The sequence below is a fragment of the Lentinula edodes genome, assembly GCF_021015755.1.
Source record: "Lentinula edodes strain Le(Bin) 0899 ss11 chromosome Unknown C8R40scaffold_9, whole genome shotgun sequence".
Classification (NCBI taxonomy): Eukaryota; Fungi; Basidiomycota; class Agaricomycetes; order Agaricales; family Omphalotaceae; genus Lentinula; species Lentinula edodes.
The window spans coordinates 135,418-157,637 of record NW_025764315.1 but is presented as its reverse complement, the minus strand read 5'-3'; the positions used below and the strand labels follow the sequence as shown (position 1 = coordinate 157,637).

At 46.2% G+C, this 22,220-nt stretch overlaps 10 protein-coding genes across 10 annotated transcripts; 5 read left to right on the top strand and 5 right to left on the bottom strand.

The window, feature by feature from the left end:
- Positions 1 to 624: 624 nt before the first annotated feature.
- C8R40DRAFT_1039978 (uncharacterized protein) lies at positions 625 to 912 on the top strand (the record flags this gene model as incomplete). Its single annotated transcript, XM_046223877.1, has 1 exon — positions 625 to 912. The coding sequence occupies one exon, from the start codon at positions 625 to 627 to the stop codon at positions 910 to 912; it is 288 nt and encodes a 95-aa protein (XP_046088567.1).
- Positions 913 to 980: 68 nt separating this feature from the next.
- Positions 981 to 1,887, bottom strand: C8R40DRAFT_1039739 (N-terminal glutamine amidase-domain-containing protein; the record flags this gene model as incomplete). Its single annotated transcript, XM_046223861.1, is given in 5 exon segments — positions 981 to 1,247; positions 1,292 to 1,355; positions 1,413 to 1,461; positions 1,517 to 1,705; positions 1,725 to 1,887. The coding sequence occupies 5 exon segments, from the start codon at positions 1,885 to 1,887 to the stop codon at positions 981 to 983; spliced, it is 732 nt and encodes a 243-aa protein (XP_046088566.1).
- A 66-nt stretch (positions 1,888 to 1,953) lies between these two features.
- On the top strand, positions 1,954 to 3,422 carry C8R40DRAFT_1247847 (uncharacterized protein). The gene is made up of 6 exons (XM_046233647.1): positions 1,954 to 2,109; positions 2,165 to 2,222; positions 2,281 to 2,301; positions 2,357 to 2,522; positions 2,577 to 3,023; positions 3,079 to 3,422. Exons 1-6 carry the CDS (start codon positions 2,006 to 2,008, stop codon positions 3,255 to 3,257), a joined length of 975 nt encoding a protein of 324 aa, XP_046088565.1. The 5' UTR covers positions 1,954 to 2,005; the 3' UTR covers positions 3,258 to 3,422.
- Positions 3,423 to 3,937: 515 nt separating this feature from the next.
- On the top strand, positions 3,938 to 4,610 carry C8R40DRAFT_1040120 (uncharacterized protein; the record flags this gene model as incomplete). Its single annotated transcript, XM_046223889.1, has 4 exons — positions 3,938 to 4,085; positions 4,130 to 4,261; positions 4,322 to 4,380; positions 4,437 to 4,610. The coding sequence occupies 4 exons, from the start codon at positions 3,938 to 3,940 to the stop codon at positions 4,608 to 4,610; spliced, it is 513 nt and encodes a 170-aa protein (XP_046088564.1).
- A 54-nt stretch (positions 4,611 to 4,664) lies between these two features.
- C8R40DRAFT_1093933 (uncharacterized protein) lies at positions 4,665 to 9,885 on the bottom strand. The gene is made up of 8 exons (XM_046227625.1): positions 9,727 to 9,885; positions 9,523 to 9,660; positions 8,783 to 9,467; positions 7,341 to 8,708; positions 5,393 to 7,284; positions 5,225 to 5,341; positions 4,977 to 5,175; positions 4,665 to 4,925 (listed from the first exon to the last, which is right to left on the bottom strand). Exons 1-8 carry the CDS (start codon positions 9,738 to 9,740, stop codon positions 4,722 to 4,724), a joined length of 4,617 nt encoding a protein of 1,538 aa, XP_046088563.1. The 5' UTR covers positions 9,741 to 9,885; the 3' UTR covers positions 4,665 to 4,721.
- Positions 9,886 to 11,500: 1,615 nt separating this feature from the next.
- On the bottom strand, positions 11,501 to 12,725 carry C8R40DRAFT_1168196 (uncharacterized protein; the record flags this gene model as incomplete). Its single annotated transcript, XM_046231147.1, has 2 exons — positions 11,501 to 12,441; positions 12,503 to 12,725. 2 exons carry the CDS (start codon positions 12,723 to 12,725, stop codon positions 11,501 to 11,503), a joined length of 1,164 nt encoding a protein of 387 aa, XP_046088562.1.
- A 1,163-nt stretch (positions 12,726 to 13,888) lies between these two features.
- Positions 13,889 to 14,951, bottom strand: C8R40DRAFT_1159515 (ubiquitin-conjugating enzyme; the record flags this gene model as incomplete). The annotated part of the gene is made up of 9 exons (XM_046229888.1): positions 13,889 to 13,948; positions 14,037 to 14,107; positions 14,172 to 14,199; positions 14,267 to 14,344; positions 14,423 to 14,500; positions 14,581 to 14,643; positions 14,727 to 14,759; positions 14,841 to 14,853; positions 14,932 to 14,951. The coding sequence occupies 9 exons, from the start codon at positions 14,949 to 14,951 to the stop codon at positions 13,889 to 13,891; spliced, it is 444 nt and encodes a 147-aa protein (XP_046088561.1).
- A 180-nt stretch (positions 14,952 to 15,131) lies between these two features.
- On the top strand, positions 15,132 to 16,874 carry C8R40DRAFT_1040089 (TAFII55 protein conserved region-domain-containing protein; the record flags this gene model as incomplete). The annotated part of the gene is made up of 6 exons (XM_046223888.1): positions 15,132 to 15,540; positions 15,597 to 15,727; positions 15,789 to 15,938; positions 16,003 to 16,075; positions 16,134 to 16,534; positions 16,596 to 16,874. 6 exons carry the CDS (start codon positions 15,132 to 15,134, stop codon positions 16,872 to 16,874), a joined length of 1,443 nt encoding a protein of 480 aa, XP_046088560.1.
- A 537-nt stretch (positions 16,875 to 17,411) lies between these two features.
- Positions 17,412 to 18,452, bottom strand: C8R40DRAFT_895665 (uncharacterized protein). The gene is made up of 4 exons (XM_046236612.1): positions 18,304 to 18,452; positions 18,234 to 18,242; positions 17,836 to 18,176; positions 17,412 to 17,776 (listed from the first exon to the last, which is right to left on the bottom strand). Exons 1-4 carry the CDS (start codon positions 18,369 to 18,371, stop codon positions 17,496 to 17,498), a joined length of 699 nt encoding a protein of 232 aa, XP_046088559.1. The 5' UTR covers positions 18,372 to 18,452; the 3' UTR covers positions 17,412 to 17,495.
- A 1,229-nt stretch (positions 18,453 to 19,681) lies between these two features.
- Positions 19,682 to 21,426, top strand: C8R40DRAFT_1067686 (uncharacterized protein; the record flags this gene model as incomplete). The annotated part of the gene is made up of 2 exons (XM_046225933.1): positions 19,682 to 19,697; positions 19,760 to 21,426. The coding sequence occupies 2 exons, from the start codon at positions 19,682 to 19,684 to the stop codon at positions 21,424 to 21,426; spliced, it is 1,683 nt and encodes a 560-aa protein (XP_046088558.1).
- Between the last annotated feature and the right edge of the window lie 794 nt (positions 21,427 to 22,220).

The window sequence follows — 22,220 nt, the reverse complement described above, 5'->3', positions numbered from 1 at the left end:
CAGAGAAGACGAAAATTGCGATGATCGAAGCAAAGACCGGCTAGTGAGCCGTGCGCTTCTGTTATCAATTATATGTCTTGGGAACGAATCGCACATTTTATGAATGCAATTGCTTGAATTTGCTTGAAGCAGCTTCAAAAGATCCGATTTCTATACATCCTGCGTCATCTCTCCGATATCAGTTCGTTTGATTCGAAATCATGGATTCTGTCTGCGGGTAGCCTAGGAATCAAAACATAGTTCAATTGTTAATCCTGTAACTCGTTCCCCCCAATGACGAAAGGCATCGCAAACTATATTCGACGCTATTCGACGAATACTCGGATAGAGTTCGGAGGTCACACTGAGAGTATGTCATCCCTTTCAGTGTCATTAACTGTAAGGTTTCCCGTATTCACCCATGTGGCCCAAGGCTCAATGGGAGCTAAATTTCACTACTATTCTACGACTGACTGCTATTTCAGCTTCAAAAGATTGGATCGATGACGATGGCACCAGATAAACAGTATGGAAACTTGAAGTGACCAGATAGAGTAACGCTCATGCTCCGATAAAACTTGGACATATTCCGAGTCACCGCCTCAATTGCAATCCCACTTTCACAATCAATAGTACTCACTCAGCATGTCTCGTCCTCCGGTACTCGACTCATTCAACCCCTTTGCGGTCCACCCATTTACCAACAGTGCTTGCTTAGCGTCATACAACAAACCCCACAATCCTAGTGAGACCATGTCCGAGGCGAACATCTCGCCGCCGCCACAGGTCATATTTCCGATACCCCAGCGAGCCTCCAAACAGAACTTTCTATCTGTGCAAAATTCGAAGCCTAAACCCGTATTCGTTCCATTCAGAAAAGAAACGGCGTCTCCCGAGCTTTATGTCAGGCATCCTAACAGAAAATGGAATTGACAATGAGTATAGTGAAACGATGCCCTAGTATGTTGAACCAGATCGAATTGAGAAGGCGTTGATACTAATTACTCCGCAAAGACGTCGTTTCCTACATCCAAGATAATTGATGCTGGTTTCGCCTTTCTGGGAAGGGGTTTCGGCTCCTCCTTCAAACCAAAAAAATCATCTACAGCCTGTAAGCTAAAAACATTGCCGCAACCGTCGGAAGGAAGCATAGAGACGAAATCCATTATGTTGTGGGTGCTCGTACAATGCGCGCCGCGTATCAATGGATAAGGAGGAACAGGTTCGAGGTATATTGGAACCTCAAGCGTTCCGGAAGTAGGGGCGAGCTATCGTGTATTGGCGCAAGTAAATACGAATTGAATTCACGCACCATATGAGACCTGTCGGATGCAAAGCGATCTAGAAAAACGTTCGCAGATACAACTCTGAAGTAACTGTGCTGTCATGATTAGACCCATAGCCTAACTATGTATACACACTACTACACTCACCTTTGTAATTCGTCGAGAACGTTCGCAGAAAATGTCTGCACAAGATAGGCTGTTACGGCTTTGGAAAGTTCAAGGTATAAGCTAAGTAGCATCCTTAAGCTTACTGTCAAAGGTTACAGGTATACCCAATCGCGTATCGAAGTCATACACCCAACTCTGAATACTTGTGGAGATATTTCGAGGACGTAAGACGGCAACAACATGATAGTCCCATATGACAGGGCAGCCTAGCTCTTCTGAGAGTTTCTGGTTCCATAATGCAACCTGTAAGGTCAAGTGAACATTGAGATCAGCTTTCCCCATAATGAATACGCGCCGTTTTGCTATGATTCGAGATGAAGACCGCAAAGACATCCCAGTCTTCAGATAACGAGGAATCTCGAGAAAACGACTGAATAAGAAGATACACATTTTCCTCGCACCAATGAGATGTGTAAGCTGCATCTTGAGGAAGATCTGGTGGTTTGAGGGTCATAACGAAGTACAAACTGAAATTATTTACAAGTGCTCGTAGGAGGAAGGCGCCAAACGCGTGGGAATATGGTCAACGACAGTTCCTCTTTGTACCATACCTTCATTCACCTCTATCGATAATGAGCTCAGGTTCCTCTTCTAGCGCTACTAATGGACTTCACCCTCACCCAGAAGTCTCAGATCACATAAATCATGTTTCTCATTTGAACGGATTTGCTGACCCGTGCGTATCTTCAACTTCCAGTCTCATACGTGCACCTTTATGTCCTGTTTTTCAGTTCCCCTCACAATCAAAAGATCATTGACTATCTGTACAATTACGGCTTTCAACGTGGCGTGAGCAAACTCATTCAATATATGGCACCTTCCTTGTTTTCCTGATTTTTTCCCTCAGGAATATGCCGACACAGTGCTTGTGAGCCTTTTCCGAAGCTGTAGTTCCAATTCACCGTCTGAAAGTCTTCTTCAAGCATGTACATCAAAATGTATATCGACTTCATGCCATAATATTATCTCGTTCCCCTTTCTTGGTTCAGTTATTATCTACTTCTCCGCAAGTTCAGGTCGGCGTTCCTCGAACGATCTATGTGCCAGTGGAGCGAGAGCCGGAAGTCACTCAGGAAGGTTTTGCTATAGGTGTGTACTATGCTTCTGCAACGTAGAAAACTCATTAACGCGTCCGTCGAACAGCTGTGGGCTATCTTTATTCCTCTGTCTCTCTGAGGCTCATTCGACCAGAGAACGCCAGAGCTGTACTTGCTGCTGGATGCATGCTGGGAGGCATGGATGATCTCTGCGAGCTTGCCTATGCCACATGCAAACGTTCGATCTCTGTTGACACCATAGGCGCTTGGCTCGAATTTGTTGACGCGATCCCTCCTTCATCAAGTGGCGCAGAAACTCCTGGGCCAGACCTTTCTCCTATCAGAATATATGGGCCTTATGTACAGAGACTGCGTGATGATGTCTTCCACTTTTTGGTAGTGACTCTTCCCAATATTCTGGAAATACACGCCACTCCTTCTGAAGGTACACCGACAACTCCGGAAAACGGACGCGAAATCTTGCTTCAAGTGTTCTCTAGGATACCATTTGACATGTTCAAGGCTGCTGTAGAGTCACCCAATTTCCAAATCGGTATGTAAAGAACATTCTCTCGTAATACCCGTTCGTGATATTCACGTATCCCTAGGATCAGACCAGGCGAGGTTCAAATTTGCCAAAGAGGCGATTGAGGCAAGGAAACGTGGTATTGCACGAGGACTCGAAGAGACAGTTGTGCTAGCTTTCGGTGGAGGGAACTTTGGAACCAGTGCTGTACACGTCACTCGAAAGACGCGTAAGCGGCCGTTGTGGAAGGTCAATTCCTGATAGATTCTTGAGTTGTAAGTAAGTTAGCATGGATCTTACAATTCTTGAGCTCCATTATTTTCTCCTATGTTGCCGAGGATGTTTTCAGTTTTGCCGCTCGCTACCTGAGCCTATCTCAAATTGCTGAGTGGCATACCTTCTGATATAGACATATGTTTTCAGTCCCATGGACAACTTGCGCGTCTGAAAGATGCATACGACATTCGCATCGTCCAAGCTCCAGACCCTCGGAATACTAAAAAAACATGCAGATGATGGCCTATGATGGCACGGCAACTTTCAGGTTTCCACTTTCGACGCGCAAATAACTTCGTCAGAACGTGCGGAGTCCAGGAACAGTCAGCATATGGTCCATGATGAACTCTCTAATTTAGGGAAAGTCCGGTTTGGTGCACACTTTTAAGTTTTAGTGCCCGAGACTGACAGCTTACAAGCTGTTAATGAAACAAGGAACAAGAGTACAAGTAAAGACGCGACAAATTATAACAGAAACATTGGAGAGTAGGACGTCCTCATCGTCCACCAACAATCCAAAGTGGCCGCTTTTTTATTCATGCGCCACTATCGATTACTTATTCCCATGGAACACGCGCGTATCACCGGGGTTAAGTTCCAGGGAAGTGACTTAAAAAGACCAGACCTCCGATGTTCAAGAGTCAAAGATCTTTCCAAACTTTCAAATGGGAGAACCAACTTACGACCTTTTCTTTACTGGCCAAGATGACCCTCGCAACTGCGTTGTCATCGGTGAAGATACAAAGCCCGTGTTCTTTTCGTTCGAAACTTTCCAAAGAGACCTCAGTACGCGAACGATGGTAAGTAAAGCAAGTAATGATGGATCTGCGATGACTTTTATCTGCAGGTGACGCGAGGCAAAGACCTAATTGCCTCTCTAGAATGGAGTCCAGGAAATCGTTTAGGGATGGTCAACATTGGAACAAGACAACTGCTCATGTCGCAGCTTGTGTTACCTGGTTCCTCCAGCCAGTCAGTCGCCTACAGTAGTTCTCTTTTTCTCGTGTTGCTAGACTCAGTTGGAGACAGTGTCCGTAACTTCGTGTCAGGTAGCGACGGAAGAACATACGAGTGGAGGCGGTGTTATCCAGACACTTCAGGTTACGATGTAAGATTTATGATTTTACTGCTATCTTGTCTTCGGCCCACTGATTCCGAGTGTAGTTATTTCTTCTGCCCAATAATATGCGAATAGCTGCTTTTCGAAAGATGAACGCCCAGACAGTAGTTGGCCCATCTCATGCCTTGCTGCAATATCAATTCGTTCACGACCCCCTTCTTCTCGAAGCACTTCTCTCCCTCTGTATTTTCAGATGGACTGATTTTCACGGGTTGTAACTTGAATGTCATTGTATCAGCCATATAAACACATTTTATTTCTCGTATCCAATCCCATAGACATTGATTTTTATTTAAAAATATATGGAGTGAAAGAAAATAAATTAGCAGTCAAGCAGTTTTCATAGCACCTAACATATGCTCAAGGCGCTCCTCGACGGTCAAATAATCAGTACCAGTATGCCCGGTCATCGAAGATGTCGCTGAATTGGAATATTCGGCCTGTCCTTGCGAAAAGTTGAAAGCTCCTGCGTCCATACCTTGCGATAGGTTCTCAATCAAACGTCCTATCTGCGCAGAGGAGGTATAGTAAACCTATGATAAAACGATCAGAGTAAGCGTTCGCAATTCTGGATCAGAACTTACTTTTGTTTCGGGTCTGTTCTTCCCTTGAACGATCTTTCTCCGCGATAGATATGAGGAATTACTTCCTTTGGATCCAGTCCTCGTGTGATCTTTAACGAAAACCTGAACGCCTTCATCATTATCGTAATCAGACTGGAAGCTGGTTCGGCCCGCATACAACGACTCTACATCGTCATCACGAAGACCATTGACAATTGACCTAGGTAAAGCATCAGAATAGAGAACCTGATATGATGAGATGTACCCACCAGATGGTTTCCCCGTTGGCGAGCTCAATCACTTCTAACGCTGGACCAGGATCAGATGAACCACTGCCTTCTGCAGGCGCTGACTGAGAGCCCTTTTCACCTGTATACATGTCATATCTAGATTCAGAGATCAGAATGGGAGGTATAACATTCGAATTATACGCATACACCGAGTCATATGGTGTGTTCGACTGTCCGCCAGCAGAAGGAACCGCTAGGCCTTTATCCATCCGAGCTGCCCAAGATTGAGGAAGCTGGGGGACAGGAGGAGATTCGTCAGCAGAAAACCGTTTACCAGTCGGTGAATGTGGAGGCGGCGGTGTTGGTACTCTTTCATGGATTGAACGATTGGATGAAGTGGCACTTATCGCACTAGCTCGGCGACGATGGGAAGAATTCTTTCTCCCCAACGCATTGAGATCTGCAACAGAAACCCCACGATCCTCGGGATAGATGATAGTTCTCCGGATAACAGTATTTGTATCATCTGGTCCACGTTGGCGAGGCCGGCGGACCCCAACATTTTCGCTTTGTTTCATTGATGATTTCCGCGAAACTGGCATCTTACTAGCACGATGACCTGGGTCCTCGAACGTGGACCACTCGCTTTGCGGAGTGGGACTTTGGAACTGACGTTCGTCACGACTTTCCTGTCTCGATTTAGTGGCAGACGAGTTATTACGAGTCAACATCGTCCAATCCGTCGACTTGGACGAGATAGACCCTGAACGAACAAGAAGCTCGCTCAATTTGCTTTGATCAAGGCCAAGATCGTTTGCAGCATTGAACAGCTGCTTCAATGCCTGTGATTCATATTGATTTACGCCATCTCCTGAATCATCACTAGGGTGCATGTGAAGCTGTGGGGTTAAAGGGGGTTGCGATGATGAAGACGGTGACTGGGATGGATGTAACAATTGAGCGTTGATTTCTCTTTCCGGCTTTACTTCCTCTGTCAGAGGAGAGTTCGAAAGAGAAAGCGGATTCTGAACTGGGGACATTTGGTACGGTGAAGGACGAAGTTGCTGGCCCTTGTATTCAACAGAGTCTGCAGTACGCACTTTACCTCTAAACCGAGCCATAAATCCTTTTAATCCTGGTCCGGCTGAAGCGGGCGGACTAGGTACTGGTACAGCTGGTACTCGGAATCGGCCAATTTCGGTAGCGCTGACTGCCGAATCCATAGGATGAAGCTTGGACGAGTCGTAGCGAGCGAATTGGGGTTGGCTACCATGAGATGATGGGTTGGATTTTACATCCAATGGGTAAGGAGTGACTTTAATTTCTTCAATGGGTATATTACCCTTTCGTAGGGTTCCTCTGAGCTTTCTGAAACGAGAAGCAATTTTTGAAGGTGGGCCAGAGGAAGTAGCACTTGTAAACTGCGGGGTGCGTAGGGGTATCGTATCGACACTGGTCGAAGCGGAAAGCAGAGTAGGTGTAGATATTTGATTTGTATTGAACTTCTTTCGGACCGGTCCTGGTGATACAAGTCCTTCTTTCGATAGATTGGAATTAGAAGGCCGCTTTCGAAGAGCTAACATGGCAGCATCTGTCTTGCGCTGAATTTCGCGTGCAAGCTCTGCCTGTGCCTCGGATGTTTGCGGGATATGCGGAGTCGAGGGACTACGCAGAGGATTGTAAAGCGCTGATTGTGACGGTGACGAGAGACCTATGGTTGAGGTATCCAAAGACGAAGTCGTTACATTGAGCGGTAATGTAGTGGTGAGCTCTTTTTCTTTGAATGTTTTAGGTTGCAGGCTATCATCTTCCGGAGACGATGCGCCTGCGGGGGGCGACCCTTCATGTGTATCCTCGCCGAAGAGTATTTGGGCAAGGTCACGATTTCTGCGCGTTGTGGGAGATACGTCTTGAGAGGCCGACGGGGTATCCGCAGTGTTGATCGCAGGAGATGACGAATCATAAGAAACATCATTGTGCTGTGTATTTATACTCTCCAGTACCGAATTGAGCAATGCGCTGGCTTTGGAGATCTGATCGCTGTTCATCGCAGAAGACCCATCCATAGGTTGTGATTGTTGAGGAGACGGAGTCGTGATCTGAAAAAGACATACAGATGAATCAAAGACCAATAATAAAAAGACGACAACCTTACCGTGTAGTTGAGAGAATAGTTTGACTGTGAAGTCGACGGACGACGCCTCCGTAATGAAGGAACACGTTCTCGGGTCTCAGATACAGTCATATTTTTGGATGCAACCGCGCTAACCAAGGTCTCTTGGATAGCAGCGAAGTCCAACTTATGCAAGCCTGCATAACTTCCTATAACGTCTTCAGGGTTCCACTCCGTATCTGGTGAACCTGCAGGAGTAGTAGAGCTGGACTGAGACGAAAGAGACAGATCATGCCAAGGTGGAACCTGTGAGTCGGCATCAACAAACAAAAATTTGTCCGCTTCCCAGGAGTGATAACTAGATCCTGTAGATTCTAGAGATGATCGTGATGAGTTCGCCAGGGGAGAGAATAGAACAGGATTGTAAGGAGCGAGTGAGAAGGGAACAGATGTTCCATTCTGTTTCGATGATCGCCTGCTATGTTTTGGTGACCCATCTACACCTGAAAAGGTTGGAGATGTCGGAGACCGAGCCGGGGATTGAGTGGGGGTAGGGGATCGCATAGGACGGTTGGAAGTAGGTGAGTTGAGATCAATGCCTGAAATGGTTGACGGAGGTCGATTGTCGTACGGGTAAGTGCCGCCAAAATAAGCAGTATTCGCATGACCGCGTTCCAGTATGGGAGAATCGGGTAGAGCAGGTGATCGTAAAGATCGCGAAGCAGATGCAGATTTTGAATGACCATTCGACGTCGAGTAGCCGCCATGGGGATCTGTACTGCCTTCTGCATCACTGAACCAACTACCGTTACGATTGTGGCCAGAGCTTTTCTGAGGTGAAGATTTGGAAGCAGGTATCGTCCAGGTTACGTTGGAAGGCGTGCCTGGTCTGGAGGTAGAAACCGCGGCAGCGGTGAAAGGTTGATAGGATGGCCCTGAAAGTGGTGACGCAGGACGTCTACGACCAGGCACGGCAGAAGAACCGAAGTCTATCAATTCCACGCCACGTTCGCCACGTTGCGCAGGATCAACTGGACTCCGTTGGAGGAAAGGTGGCGACATTGGACGAGATGGTTTCGAAGAGAAGGACGAAGATGAGCTCTGTCCGACATGTTCCGGAATTACTGGGGGAGGTGTCGGCGTATTGGGCATATCCGGATAAAACGCAGTTGGATCGTTGGGATTCGTAACGGTAGCAGCGCGGGGGGTAATTGAATGTGATCGTAACATGTCGTTGTCCATGTCTTCGCGCGGTGTCATTGGACGAGGCATTCCTGGTATGTAACCTGGAAGAATACGCGAAGGTATAGGTGACATCCGCTTCTCCTCCGTTTCGGTTTGACCTTCGTGGTCAGAAGAAATGGCCATGCCTGCCTGGTAGACGTCTGGAGGCAGAGAATTAGGATTGTCCTGCAACGAATACAAGGAATTATAATTATATATGAATTAGAAAGTACAAGGCGTAACCAGTAAAAATAACACACTTTAACCCGTGCCTCGACATTAGCGCGCGTAATGGGGGCGGAGCGGGGCATGACGATTTCATCCTCGGCATCTTCTTCTAGTTCTCTTATAGCTTCCTCCAATGCCAGCGAAGCACGTTTGAAAGCTGAAGGCCCCAAAGACTTGGACAGTCTGTACTCTGCAGAAGCAGGAATGCTGCGTTCACCATACGGTGCTGGAGGTATGAGAGGAGCAGATCGCACGGCTTGTTTGTTGTTCAGCACATCGTTCTCAGGCGTGGTTGATCTAAATTCATGTGAAGGGCCAAATACTGATGATGTCGATGTGGATACTTCGGAAGGAGCTGCGGAAGTAACGCGCGAACTACCATGTTTACTCGGGGAGGTTGCACTGCGAACATAGGAGTAATCTCTAAGTCGTCCAGAGCCAAAGAGATTATTGCTGTAGCGCTTAGTGGAACGACCAGAACTTGGAGAATGAGTGAGCGACGAGCGGGTTGATTGGCGCATAGGAGTCTCGGTTTTGTCGGTCGGGGTAGCGTATTTGGTACGCAGCCCAAGGCTCTCAAGAAGCATATCTTCTTCCTCCTCAGAAATATGATTTTCGACGCCGCGAGCTCTCTGCTCGGCCAACCTGGAGCGCAGAAGATCTACCGGCAGCGGCTCACCCGAAGAGTAGCGCAGAAGAGAAAAGCGACGAGTTAAGCTATTGTAGAGTCAGCAGAAAGTTTAAGTAATCGAGAATGAAGGGGTAGACAAACTCTGGAAGAATCGAAAAGTCGTCTTCAGAAGGCAATTCGGGAAGAAGCTGCGGGTTTTCGCTAGGTGATGGCGGTGGAATAGAGGTCTGCAAGGGAGAAAGAATAGGATATTGGCTCCTCTTAGTGTCTGATTTCTTGCTGGAAAATGGTAATTCTGATTCAGATACGCGTTCAGGCTGTCAGAGTAATCCCGATACTACTGACCGAAGACGATTCATTTCTGCGACCTCGTTTCCAACACGTTGTACAGGAAAGATAGGCGCGACTGGAAAGGAAAGAATGTCGGGAACGTGTTACTGCACGAGTTCAGGAGAAAGTTGTATCAATGTATGTAAAATGGGCGCTTTAGTGAGATGTCAACAGACAACTTTTCAATTTGTTTTATTTATTTATTTCGACATATCAGACGAACCGGCATTTTGCCGGCATCCGTTCATCGCATCGTGGAATATCCTTGGAAGTATGTAGTAACTCTGGCTTCAAGTACATAACCTTTCAGCAAATGACAACAATCGTCAAATCATTGGCCAAACCCACGTTCCCAAAGCCCAAGGTCAATCTGCCAGAGTTAACGAAAGAATTATGGCTGGATATCTTGTGATCTGCTTGTCGCGATTACGCTCCAAAGCTGTTGAAAATTCCAGTGGCGTTACCTAGAAAGGTTTTGCGCCCAAGAATGGTACGTCTTGGTATACAGCCATTTACCATACACAATGCCTGATTTTGACTCACAACTCTGAATTCTGCTAGATGTTCCAGCGACGCCTCATCTTGGTTTTCAAAACCTGGCATAAAATAGCGCTTCCGTGTCTATAAATGAGGAATAACTTTAAATTTTGCAACGTCGCGAGGATCTGTGTCGACAGATCACTCGGTCACCATTCAAAACATCTGGATTTCTCTTTCGATGAACCCGTGGATAAAGAGGCATTTTTTGCTTTCATCGACTGCTCCTCCAAGCTAGAAATGGCCACTGCATTCCTCTGCATTCACTATACCTCTTACCCCATCAAAAGCCATTAAATCAGCGCATCATTGCACTATTCAACCTACGAGTATTCGACAGTATTCGACAGTCCAAAAAACACGAACCTTTTGGGCCAGGTTTTCCTAGTATGAATTCTTCAATCCAAGCGTTGATCTTCCCTTTATTTCCCATCCAAGTAGATCCAAGTTATCAAGCAACCTCCCCCTTCTGTTTTACCAAATCTTTCCCACATTTACTCTGCCTACTACCGAATTACAATTTTGGAATTATCGCGCATGCCCAGAGATCTGCACTCTATAACATTGGTCTTCGTCGGTCTTAATTCTTCTTAACTGCAGGGTTTCATATCGACTCGGATGGCTTATGATATGCCTCTGTAAATTTTCCTCCTTCGGGTATGCACATATTCAGGCTCACAATCCTACAGCCCAAGGCGAAAGCAAATACGTATCGCAGTCTTTGTGAGAGCTTAAACCTTGTCTGCAGCAATGGGCTCGGGGTGATCCGGATTGGATCCCTGGTTGCGCTCGATCTACAAAACCATCCTTTTTCAGCCGCTTTGTAGAGTAGTTTCTGGGAAATGGCGCGAAAGATGTATGTTAAAGCTGTTCGGAAGGGCTTTTCATTTGATGATCAGAGATATATAACTTCAAGTGAAGAACGAGTGACATTATAGTTGGTACTTCTACTGCTCATGTGTTTCTACTTTTCGAACTGTATTTACTTACTATCGTACTCAAGTGAACGCCAAACTCATCTTAAATATAAAATTGCAATATAGTGTCAGTTAGTAATGAGCTTGAATTTTAACATTCGCTGACATGGATATGTACTATGTAGGCCATAAGATTGAGTTATACCATATATAACAATCTCAATGTGTTCAAACATCGGGGTGTTCAATTCTAATGGTCACAGCTAACGGTGATAGTGCACAAAGAACTTGATAAGGGATTGTAAGCATAAGATGAAAATTCAAGTTCAGAACAATCACAGTTCATATTTTTGCTTTGCATACTCCTCAGTCCAGGGTTCGACGTAATTCTCAACGTCTTCGATAGAAACGCCACACTTGGCATAATGACGAGCAACGTCAAGAACACTGATCAATTGTCCCTGCTCGATCCTACCCTCAGGCTCAAATGGTTGATAGATATCCGCAATTCGAGGGATTTGAATCTGCCCATCCTGCACCATTTGTCTGAATTGCCCTCGGTGGATGAACAGATTGATCATCGCAACGTTGAATTCGGCCCGATACTGCGAAGCAGTCGGCCTCAACCGAGCTAAGAGACGACTCGCTACGATGTCTCCGAAAAGTGGGACCCTAGTTTTTGAGTTGACCCGAACACCCTTGGGCAATGACTTGGGATATCGCGTGTAATATGCGATCCATGCCTCAGGGGGATCGTTACTTTGAGGATTGATGAGTTGAGGAAGATGTGGGTTCGAAGTGGAACTTGGATTGGTGTTGGAACGGCCCCGCCGCGGGCAGAACGATGGGTTTCTCCAGCGAGCAAGAATGTAACGTTGCCCATAAGTTTTCCGCTCTGGAGGAGTCCCGTGCGCTTCACGACAAAGCACTTTGATGAGAGAAATAGACCGCTCGTCTCCGTCGTGGGCTTTTTGAATAAGGGTCCCTAAAGCGGCATCGACGGATGTTTGACTGGCCTCTGAGGTAGAGTAGTAGTTAGGTATTGCCTCGTATGAGCTACGAGAACTCGGTCGCCGATCGCTCAAGGTTAGAGCACGCCTCGCGGACAAAGGAGTAGCGACTGGTGTGATCGGTAGCTGCAAGGACTCGGCATAGGTTCTCGTAGATTGTAGCGAAGGAGAAGTCGGAGAAGAATTCGGAGAAGGGGTACAATCATTATTATTGTCAGATCCTTGAGAGCTCGCAATGATTTCTTCTCGAAAAAGTTTTTGTACCTCTACAAATATTAAGACGTGAGGATCGACGATGGACAGCGATCAGTAATAGATACAACAAACCTCCCAGAACTTGAGCCGTATCGTCCAGCTTTGTCTGCGTTTCTTCGAGTTTTACTTGAGTTTCTGCTAGTTCATATGCAAGATTTTCAAAGTTCTGATCGGTTTCGGAAGGGGCGCGCGCTCGTTTGAGGCCCTCTACGAACCCCTTGTGAAACCAAAGCCATCTAGAGTTAATGCTAGTAGAGGCCGGGTCGAGGACAGCGCCTGGTAAGGACTTAGGCATGGTAGAGGAGGAGGAGTTTCGATTTTGAAAAGAAGGTTGCAAAAAAAGAAGGGGGTTATTCCTACAGTGGTTTCAACGTTTTATATCTCAGCGGCAAAAGATCAAAGAGTTCCTGCCGGCTTGTGCGTAAAACCTACATTGATGCAAGTTAGTGGCTCTTTACGACCGGAAATCAAATGATCTTGAGATACTAGAGGAAGCCAGTCAGTTAGTCAGTAAGAAACTGACCGTACGCATAGACCTACATATCACTTTTGATTTAGTACCCCCCACCCTCCAAATTAATCACATATGTATGAAGCTCAGATCTCGCAGTGCGTGAATCTCTGTTACCTTGGCCTTGGGATCTGATCGGAGAGCTTAGCCTAGAGCATGTAACTTGGATGGTTATGTCATTCTTCAAGTGGCATTGCATGTGAAGATCTGTGAAGATTGGGCCAGGACACGCCCGGAAGGATGAAAGAACACAGTTGTTCAAGGCTTTCCGTGCCCTACTCCCAGATTGCTCCCCCGGCTCACGCGATGGGGATAAGCGGAGCTCATAAGCTGTCTTTTGAAAGAAGCAGCAACTGATAATTAGTATGATATCGGACATTCTATGAATGGAATACGCAATTAGTGGCGATGAAGACATACATCAAATACATGATACGTTTCTCTTGAGGGAAATCCCAAATTACTATTTGCAGTGGGATCTGCTGCAACATGAATGTTGTTGTGAGTACACATGCTTGCGATGTGAGCACATTGTGAACACATAGAAGGAACAAACAAAGAGTCCTCGGATTTGAATACGGTAAACGCCGCTTCTTGGGCGCTATGTACTAGACTCAATCAAAACCTGAACATAACTTGCTATTTTTGCAGCGTGGTTGAGGATGGATACAAGGAGACAAACACTTTGTAGATAATTTGCTCATACATAAATGATTCAATGTATCCATGAATTCGTTTTGATTAATAGTTGGAAGTTGACCTAAAGATTTCACTTTCTCATTTATTCCTTCACCGCAATGGCGAAATGATTGAACATAAATACTAGAGAAAACTGAAACATGCCCATATTTGACGATGCTGGAGGATTATTTTACATGGCATGTCTGAGCAATCCACATAATCCGTCAATCCCAAGTTCAAGGTCCGATGTCTGAGAAGTAGTACACTTACTTCTTCGTCCACTCCTTCGCCGTCGCAAGGAATTTCGACTTGTCATTCTTCAAAAGCTGTGGATATCAGGCAGGCCAAATCAGGGTCAATACCAAGTCAATTCGAGGCATGAGGGGTCGTGAAGGGAGATTCGAAAGGACGCACGGCAGCAATATCTGGCTCGAATGGATCATCAGGACTCGGGTTGTTGAGTTTTTCTTGTATTATGCATAAAACTGCAGTCCCAGAGAAATCAGAATAAAGATCTGAACTGCAATGGGCAATACTGAGACTGCTTGCCTGTAGCAAGGGTCACTGAAGGCTTCCACTAGAAGGAGGGATTGAAAAATAGCAGAGTAGTCAGCAAACTTACGATTGAAGAAGGTTAAACGCACCTCGTCTCGTAGAACAGGGACGCAAATAGCTCCTTCTTCATTGATTCCAGGATGATATATCTTTGTCTTGAACGTTACCTATCATACGATTTATCCCAATGCATATTGTACGTTTGAAGTCAGTCTCTCTCAAAACAATCAACAGTCCATCCGTACCGAAGGAGCTTTGAACGGAAAATTCTGGGGTAGGCTCAGGGCAAATTTAAATTTGCCACCCTTGTAAGGGGAGTCTAACTGTTATAAGGTAGAGCGAGCGATAGGTCACACACAGATATCTATAGGCACACGGAGGAAATTCTGTGACATTAACATACCTCAGCGATGATAATGCAATCCCATTCGAACAGATTATCTTCCTTTGCCTCGACCACGATATTCTAAAGTAAGATGGTACAAGATCAAGACAATTTGCAGGAACCTCCGACGTATGGAGGACATGGACAGAAACCTGAGCGCGCACCTCAAGTGGTTGATTATTGATATCTCGCAGTTCCTGAGTGAAGAAGGAAAGCAGAGGTATGAGGATCGAGGATGAGGTGTAAATCTATACACGTATGGATTAGGATGTGATCACCTTCTGAATTCGCCTGTAGACAATGCAAGTAACAGTTCAAAAAGATGGTGGAGGTCGATCGATAAGGATTAGATGGAGAAGAGATACTCACCGAAGTGCTGTACTCGTCATGGTCGGGGATCAAGCGTTCGGCCCGTGTAGACCGTGTGACCACAGGACTAAATTCATTGTGATCATGACTTGAATCAGCTTGAATCCACCCTTCTCATTGCCATGTACGACGATCTAATCATAGTCGACGATGACGAACCCCAGGCTGGGCCTTCTAACACCAACACCTCCTCCGACGCTATGAATGCACCTACATCCCCAGCCGCGTCTACATCTACACCTGGCCCTTCTGGTCCTCGTACCTCCTCGCGTTTGCGTGCATCCAGCCAAGCCCAACAAAATGCTCCATTAGTATCCACTCCGTCGTTGGCCTCAACAGCACCAGAAAAAGTTTCCACACGTTCGGGATCGCAACGCGGAAAGCCACAACCAAAGCTCAAGCTTAAACTAAGTGAAAAGCTTGCTGCACAAGCTCCGGGGATGTCATTTCTAGGACAATATGATAGGGAACTCGACTCTGACGATAACGAGGATCTAACGTTTGAGGAACAATTTATACTGAGGGTTCCGCCAGGGGAGGATTGTGATAAGTTGAGGAAAAGTGTAGCGGCGAGAGAGGTACCGGGAGACGTATGGTTCAAATTCAAGGGTGAGCAAGCCACAGTATTAAGGCTTATAAGAAGGTAACTCAGGGCTTACATACAGACTCTCGTCGTGGTGTATTTCACATTGGAAATAATACGTACTCTTCGAAGCTTGTCGATATGCCTTGTATAATGGAGTCTCAGAAGACTCTGGATAACAAGCAGATGTTCAAAGTAGCAGACATATGTCAGGTAGTCCCACGTCTTATACGAAACCGATCATACATTGGCCCGTATTGACTTGTCTATCCAGATGCTTGTAGTCGAGAACCGTATCGACAATGAAGACGTTGTAACTCGTGAAAAGAGCCTCAACATCGACGATTTCATTTGGCCGCACGGAATTACACCTCCTCTTGCTCATGTACGGAAGAGACGATTCAGGAAGAGGATTAATAAACGCGTGAGCTCTTCCTTCAGTACCTCTCCGAGGCGCTGATGCTGATGATCATCCGTGTTGTGGACAGACCATTGAAACCGTTGAACAAGAAGTGGAAAGACTACTTGAAGAAGATAATCTGGCAAAAGAAATTAAATATGGTATGTCGAATCTTAGTCTATATCCCTCGTCTCATCCCATGTATATCAATTCCTACAGAAATCCTTGAAAACGTCAACCCCGACCTATCCGACTCCGAATTTCTTGAACGCGAAGAACCCATTGATGCACCTACCCCCGCAATATCCGACTTGGGTGACCCCTCTACACCTAGTGTCATCCCTGGTGACGACGGCGAAGACGATGAGGAAGGAGATGAAGAACCAGAAGGCGATATTGACGAAGAGTTGGCAGCTGAACTTGATTTGGCTTTGGGTGATGAAGACGAAGATGGGGATGATGAGGAAGAGGAAGATAGCGATGAGGATGATGAGGATGATGACGACGACGACGAGATATCGCAGGCCAGGAAATTGCTTAATGAGGAGATTCGGGATTTGCAGGCTGCGGTGGCTAAGAAGGGTAGCGAGATTGCTAGTTCTGCTAATCCTCTTATCAGGGTTCGTTCTTATTTCTTTCATTTCTGGTCTCGCATCTCCCATTCCCATTTATTTGATACAGAAACGGTTCGAGGATGCACTGAAGAAACTGACGTCGGACCTTGAAATGAAACTCGCACAAAGAGACGAGCTGCAAGAGAAACAGAGGATGGAGGATGAAGGGATCGTGGTTAATAACGTTGGTGGTGGCGGGGATTCGGACTTCGAGGAAGTCGAAGTCGATGGTATAGCTGGAGGTGTTCTTGGCAGTGTCGTAGGTGGTAGCGGGCAACTTGGGCAACTCGGTCCAGAGGACGATGATCTTTTCGGTGATGAAGATGCAACGATGGATATGACTTAGCTCGGTGGTGTATTCTGGGTATACATATGATGGTCTTAGTATATGCCATAGGTTTGCTCGACAATGCAGAGAGGCTGCGTTCAATCTGCAACCGGTGCTGCTTCTAAGACTTCATTCACTTCGCAGCTTCCGCTTGGGCAAACAAGTCAGCCGAGAATACCCCATGAAGTACTCGAGCTATAGGATGCATGTATGAAGCCACCGACTCACCGCACAAACTTTATATTCGAAGTTGTGTAGAGTCACCCGAAAGTCAGTAGTAATTTGACTCGCCTCTCTTAGCCTAAACTTCTCAACCTTTTCCTCGAGCGACCACTGGACTGAAAGTTTCTTAATCAAATTGAACTACCTGCTCATCGGAAAATATGAATCCAACTCGATGAATGTACCGTACTGGACGCTCTAGATCTGTCAAGTTTGTCACTGAGCACAGTTTCTATAAATATGAACATTCGGCCTAGTAGTACCTCAGTCCAACCAAAAGATTGGAACTCCTGTTGGAAGGTAAAAAGTAGGGGGTAGTGATGCAAGACTCAAAACACTGTAATTGAAAAAGGCTGGATTTTCATCATTGAAAGGAAAGTTGAAACAAAAACAGGAATTTTTTTTGCATATCAGTAATTAGTGAGAGATCCCTTCAAGAAGCACTTGAGGTGCTAAATCCTTTCGATGTTCCTTCTTCAAGCATAATTTTCTCTCCCCACAGTTCTTGCATTTTCTGGGTTTATCTTCGAAAGCTGTCTCGGGATACCCACTAGTAGATATTTCGGGGTGCCTATCCCCCGTGTAACTCTGGTGTTGGTCTCCATGAATGTAAGACGTCGTCATAGTGCAGTAGGGAACACCAAAGTTGGAATTCAAACAGCGACATTGTCCTGTAGGCCGTTCCAATACATTCCGCTCTGCACATATCAATAAGCAAGCCACGTAGGTAAGTCTCAGAGCAATTTAGGCCGTTCACCTTGGAACTCTAGACGTAAACAGTCCCTACAAACAGTCCAGTCACAATCTCCACACCTTTTACCACTATCTCTCGAGCCGCAACGTCCCGTGTCCTCATCATCTTCATATGGATCAAAACGAGACTCATCCCAAAGGCGGAAACACCCATCGCAGGCCCTTGTTGGTTGGGGATCTCTAACGCGTGCCGCCCAAGCCAAATTTTCCATTTGGAAGAGCCTACCCATAGGATCATTTGGGCCACTGATTTTCTTGAGCATCTTCTCCACCTGGTGTACTTGCGGAGATTTAAGGCAGACACTACGCTTGTGTTGTTTCCAATCCATAATCTGGCAATCACGACTATTGTTTTATCAGTCTCAGACGAAGGCGGCTGGAAGGAATTGTGGAAGTCCTTACGAGCAGTAACTGAAAATAGATGTTATCATCAGTGATTGAAACTCGGGGAGAATGAACATAGACGCAATACACGGTTTTTTGGCATTTTGAGCATTTTTGAGGTCTCTCGCACTCCTTTTTGCAAGTGTGGCAACGCATGTTGAAGTCAAGAGCGGGATTCAAAAAGAAATTGAATTGTATGACCTTTAGGCTTTGATAAACTTTCAGGACCTACATATCCGGCTCCTGTCGGCGCAGTTTTTCAGTCACACGCCGTTAACCTTAAGTATGGGCCGTAACGGCGTTGGCAACATCAGCACTTCTAGATCAACTGCATGATTTGAGAGGAGTTGAGAGGGTGTTCCAGTATTCCTTGAGAGTTGACCGCAAAGGCGATACGAATAAGGAGCGTATCGCGTGTGAACATCTATCTTTTCTCCCGGCCCGAACCTAGTCAGCGGCTATATCCATCACTTGTCTCTTCTCTTCTTCCACGGTTTAGGAATAGTTGAGAGTCAATGATGGTATGCCCTTTATCGGAGGTTTGTGTGAAGACTGATATTCAATCTTCATCTTTCAAGTCCGTTCTTAGCTCAAAGAACCTGCTAATTACCACTGGCACAACAATATACAGGCCATTGCTAAACTATCTACACAGTTAACATTCAACAACAAGGCCTCCACGCAGGCCAGAGATCCGGAGATGAATGAAACTGTTTCAATTACAGTATCTTTTATCAATATTCTTGAACAGATAATTCTGGTTGTAACTGGATTTTATAACGACGACGACTGTTCGTTCCACATTCTGATACTAGCTGGGCACTCGTGCCGACGCGTCTCAGCACAGATATGCTCACTGGAAAACTAGTGATCTGCAGTCCTCGCATCAACAAGACCATGCGCAATGGTCATATAGCTATGGAAATCCAAACCCCTTATTTTAGGCTGGATAAACTTCAAGTTTGTGTTGCGCATGCCAGGAATTACCGCTCCGGGCCCGGGTACGGTATACAGTATATGAAACTCGAATCAAGTGAAGTTATAGAGCCTTCCATGCAGGTCATAACAATTTTTTGAACAGTGAACTCTTACTTAATTTAGAGGTTTATGCACCGGGGTATGCACCGGGGTATCTGTTACATCGCTTCGTCCAGTGCCAGTCAACTTGGACGGTTTATCTTAGTGCGTTGTACTGATCGTGCATTTGATGATGATGCTCCCTCCCACGTGTTACTTGCAATATCCCCTTGCCGCCAGCTGAAGGTACTGTCTCTTTGCCATATTATACATCGCACATATAATGGGTGCAGAATATTTCTAGGCCACTGAGCCAGAGCAAGAACGAACCCGCTTTCCGGCCCGAGTCTCACTAGTTAGGGGCTGTGTATCAAAGCTCGCTATAAAATTTTTTGATTCCCCTCCCCCCTCCTCTTCTTCCACCACTAAGAGCAAATACAAATAACGATATGCCCTTTATCGAAGGTATGTCATGAGATTGATGTCAAACTATCGATTTTTTTTCCAAGTCTAACTCTTTTGGTCAGAAGAACCTACTACTACCAACTCCCAACCGGACATAGTAGTAGCCAACACTGGTGTTATACAGGGACGAATCAAGGACGAGCCTTCCTTGTCTTCCACGCAGACCCCAGATTCGGAACTCCATAAACCTGCCTCGATCACAACTCTCCCTTTTGATATTATCGAAGAGATCACTCTTCTAGCGACTGGATACTACGACGACTGCGTCGATCTACCTGATACTCTGGATACGCACGCCGACGTCCCCGCAAAATTCGCACAAGTATGTTCGAGGTGGCGATCCGCAGTCTTCGCTTCCGCAAGGGCATGGTCGACGGTTATAATCAAAGATACTCGAACCCCTTATTTTAGGCTGCGTAAACTCCAAGCCTCCATTTCCCGCGCGAGAACTACACCGTTACGAGTTTATATCTCCCTCAAGCACGGCGCATGTGTGAAAATATTCGAGGAAATCATGGAATCGTTCAGCGAAAGTCGGTTGCTTGATTTGGAGGTCCGTGTACCGGGGTATTTGTTTAGCTGCCTTCGAGAACTACCGCCGCAATCGACTGAGACAACCTTGAGACGATTGTCTCTGTTGCAATTGCCTTACGCTGACCGTATTCCTATCGATGATCTAGTAGGTGTTATTATTCCCTTCACCCCGTCATTTATCACTCGCGATATTTCATCGCCGATTATTCTGAGATCTGTCCCGGAGTTGCGGGAATTGTCCCTTCGCGATATAGCTTATCCGCGGTTTATGTTGAAGAAGATTAAAAGTACATGCCTGACCACTTTGGCTCTCTCGTTTCCTGCTCAACTCACAGCAGACGATCTCGAACCCCTCACACACCTTCCGAACCTGAACGAGCTTTCGGTTTCTCGATCACACAATCAGCATTCACCTCGCACGATGTCTAACATCAATTATCTCGGTTCGGTCCGTCATTCAGAGAGCCCGTGGCTCTCCACCGACATACAGTTGCTTCATCTCAAGAAATTGCGAATCGCCCATGCTGGTGTGTTCAATGTCAAGCAGATCCACTACCCCGCACTCGAAATCCTTGACTTTGACGAAGAACACACCTCTCAGGTTCCTGCATTGAGTGACTTCGTCTATCGGTCAATGCTCATGCATTGTTTGGTCAGTTTAACTATCCGATCCTGTGTCTTCACAAATCACCTCGGGAACGCGTTCCGTTTGATGCCCGTTCTTTCGACGTTGAAATTGTACGGAACATCCGAAGTGGATGCGTCGGAGCTTTCGCCTATGCTGGATCGTCTTTCGATGTGTGTATCGGGTCCTCCGGGAGGACCAAGACCAGCCCTCTTGCCTATGTTGGAGAATTTAGAAATCCGGATCGAGCTGTTGAAACCCGGCGGCGAGTGGTTTGCGCCGTTTGTGCGCAACGAACCTTCGTTGCATCAATTTGTGCACGCGAGGTGGGGTGTTGTCGCCCGGGAGGCTGAAGGAGTGGGGCGGTTGAAGTCGTTTCGTTTTCAGTGGAAGTTTTGTTGGTTGAATGAGGTGACGAGGGTATCGTCGCCGTATACGCAGCGGTTTCAGGAAGTGCGGGATGAAGGGATGCGGTTGTCGTTTGAGGTGTTGAGGCCGAAGGTTAATCCGGAGAGTGCATCTCAACGTATTCTAGATGACGAGGATGATTATGTGCTTTTCTCATTTTGAAATGAATCTTCGATGTTCGGTTAGTCCTAGCCATCCATGCCCTCGTCCACTTTACTTCCTCCAGAATCTACTTTTATCATCCGATAACACAGACTCAACAGTGTTTATTCTCTGAAAATCTGAATCGTCTCAATAGTATAGCTCCAAATAACAAATACACATACTTTACTTTACTTTAGTGGATACTGAATATACTTATTCTCACTTAACTAACCTATGAAACAACTCACTTCAAAACTTATCTGTACCATAGTGTAACCTACTCCCAATGTGATTTGTCTTGTCTTCTTACTCCTCCTCAATCTCCGTGACGATCCCTATACCAGCAGTACCAGCAGTACCAGCAGTATCATTACCAACCCCACTAACAACATATCCCTCTTCCTCCTCCTCCTCCTCCTCCTCCTCATCTCCTCCTCTATCTTCCACTCCTCCTCTTCCTCTATCATCCACTCCTCCTCTTCCTCTATCCTCCACTCCTCCTCCTCCTCTATCCTCCACTCCATTCAAATCATCATCCCCATTCCCATCATCGAAATCCAGACCAGGCGTATCAACGGGGTCAAGTACCGGTGCAGGCGAGCTTGGTGTTTCCTGGATTATTATCATTTCCATGGGGGTGTCGTGAGGAGGTGTATCTATATCTACGGGTGTGTCCGTGGTGATGTCGGGGAGTGTGTCTGTGGTGATGTCGGGGAGTGTGGAGTGGAGTGTGTCTTGGGGTGTGTGGTGGAGTGTGTCTTGAGGTGGTTCCAGAGGTGTTCCGGGAGCAGCATAGCCAGCAGGACTATCCT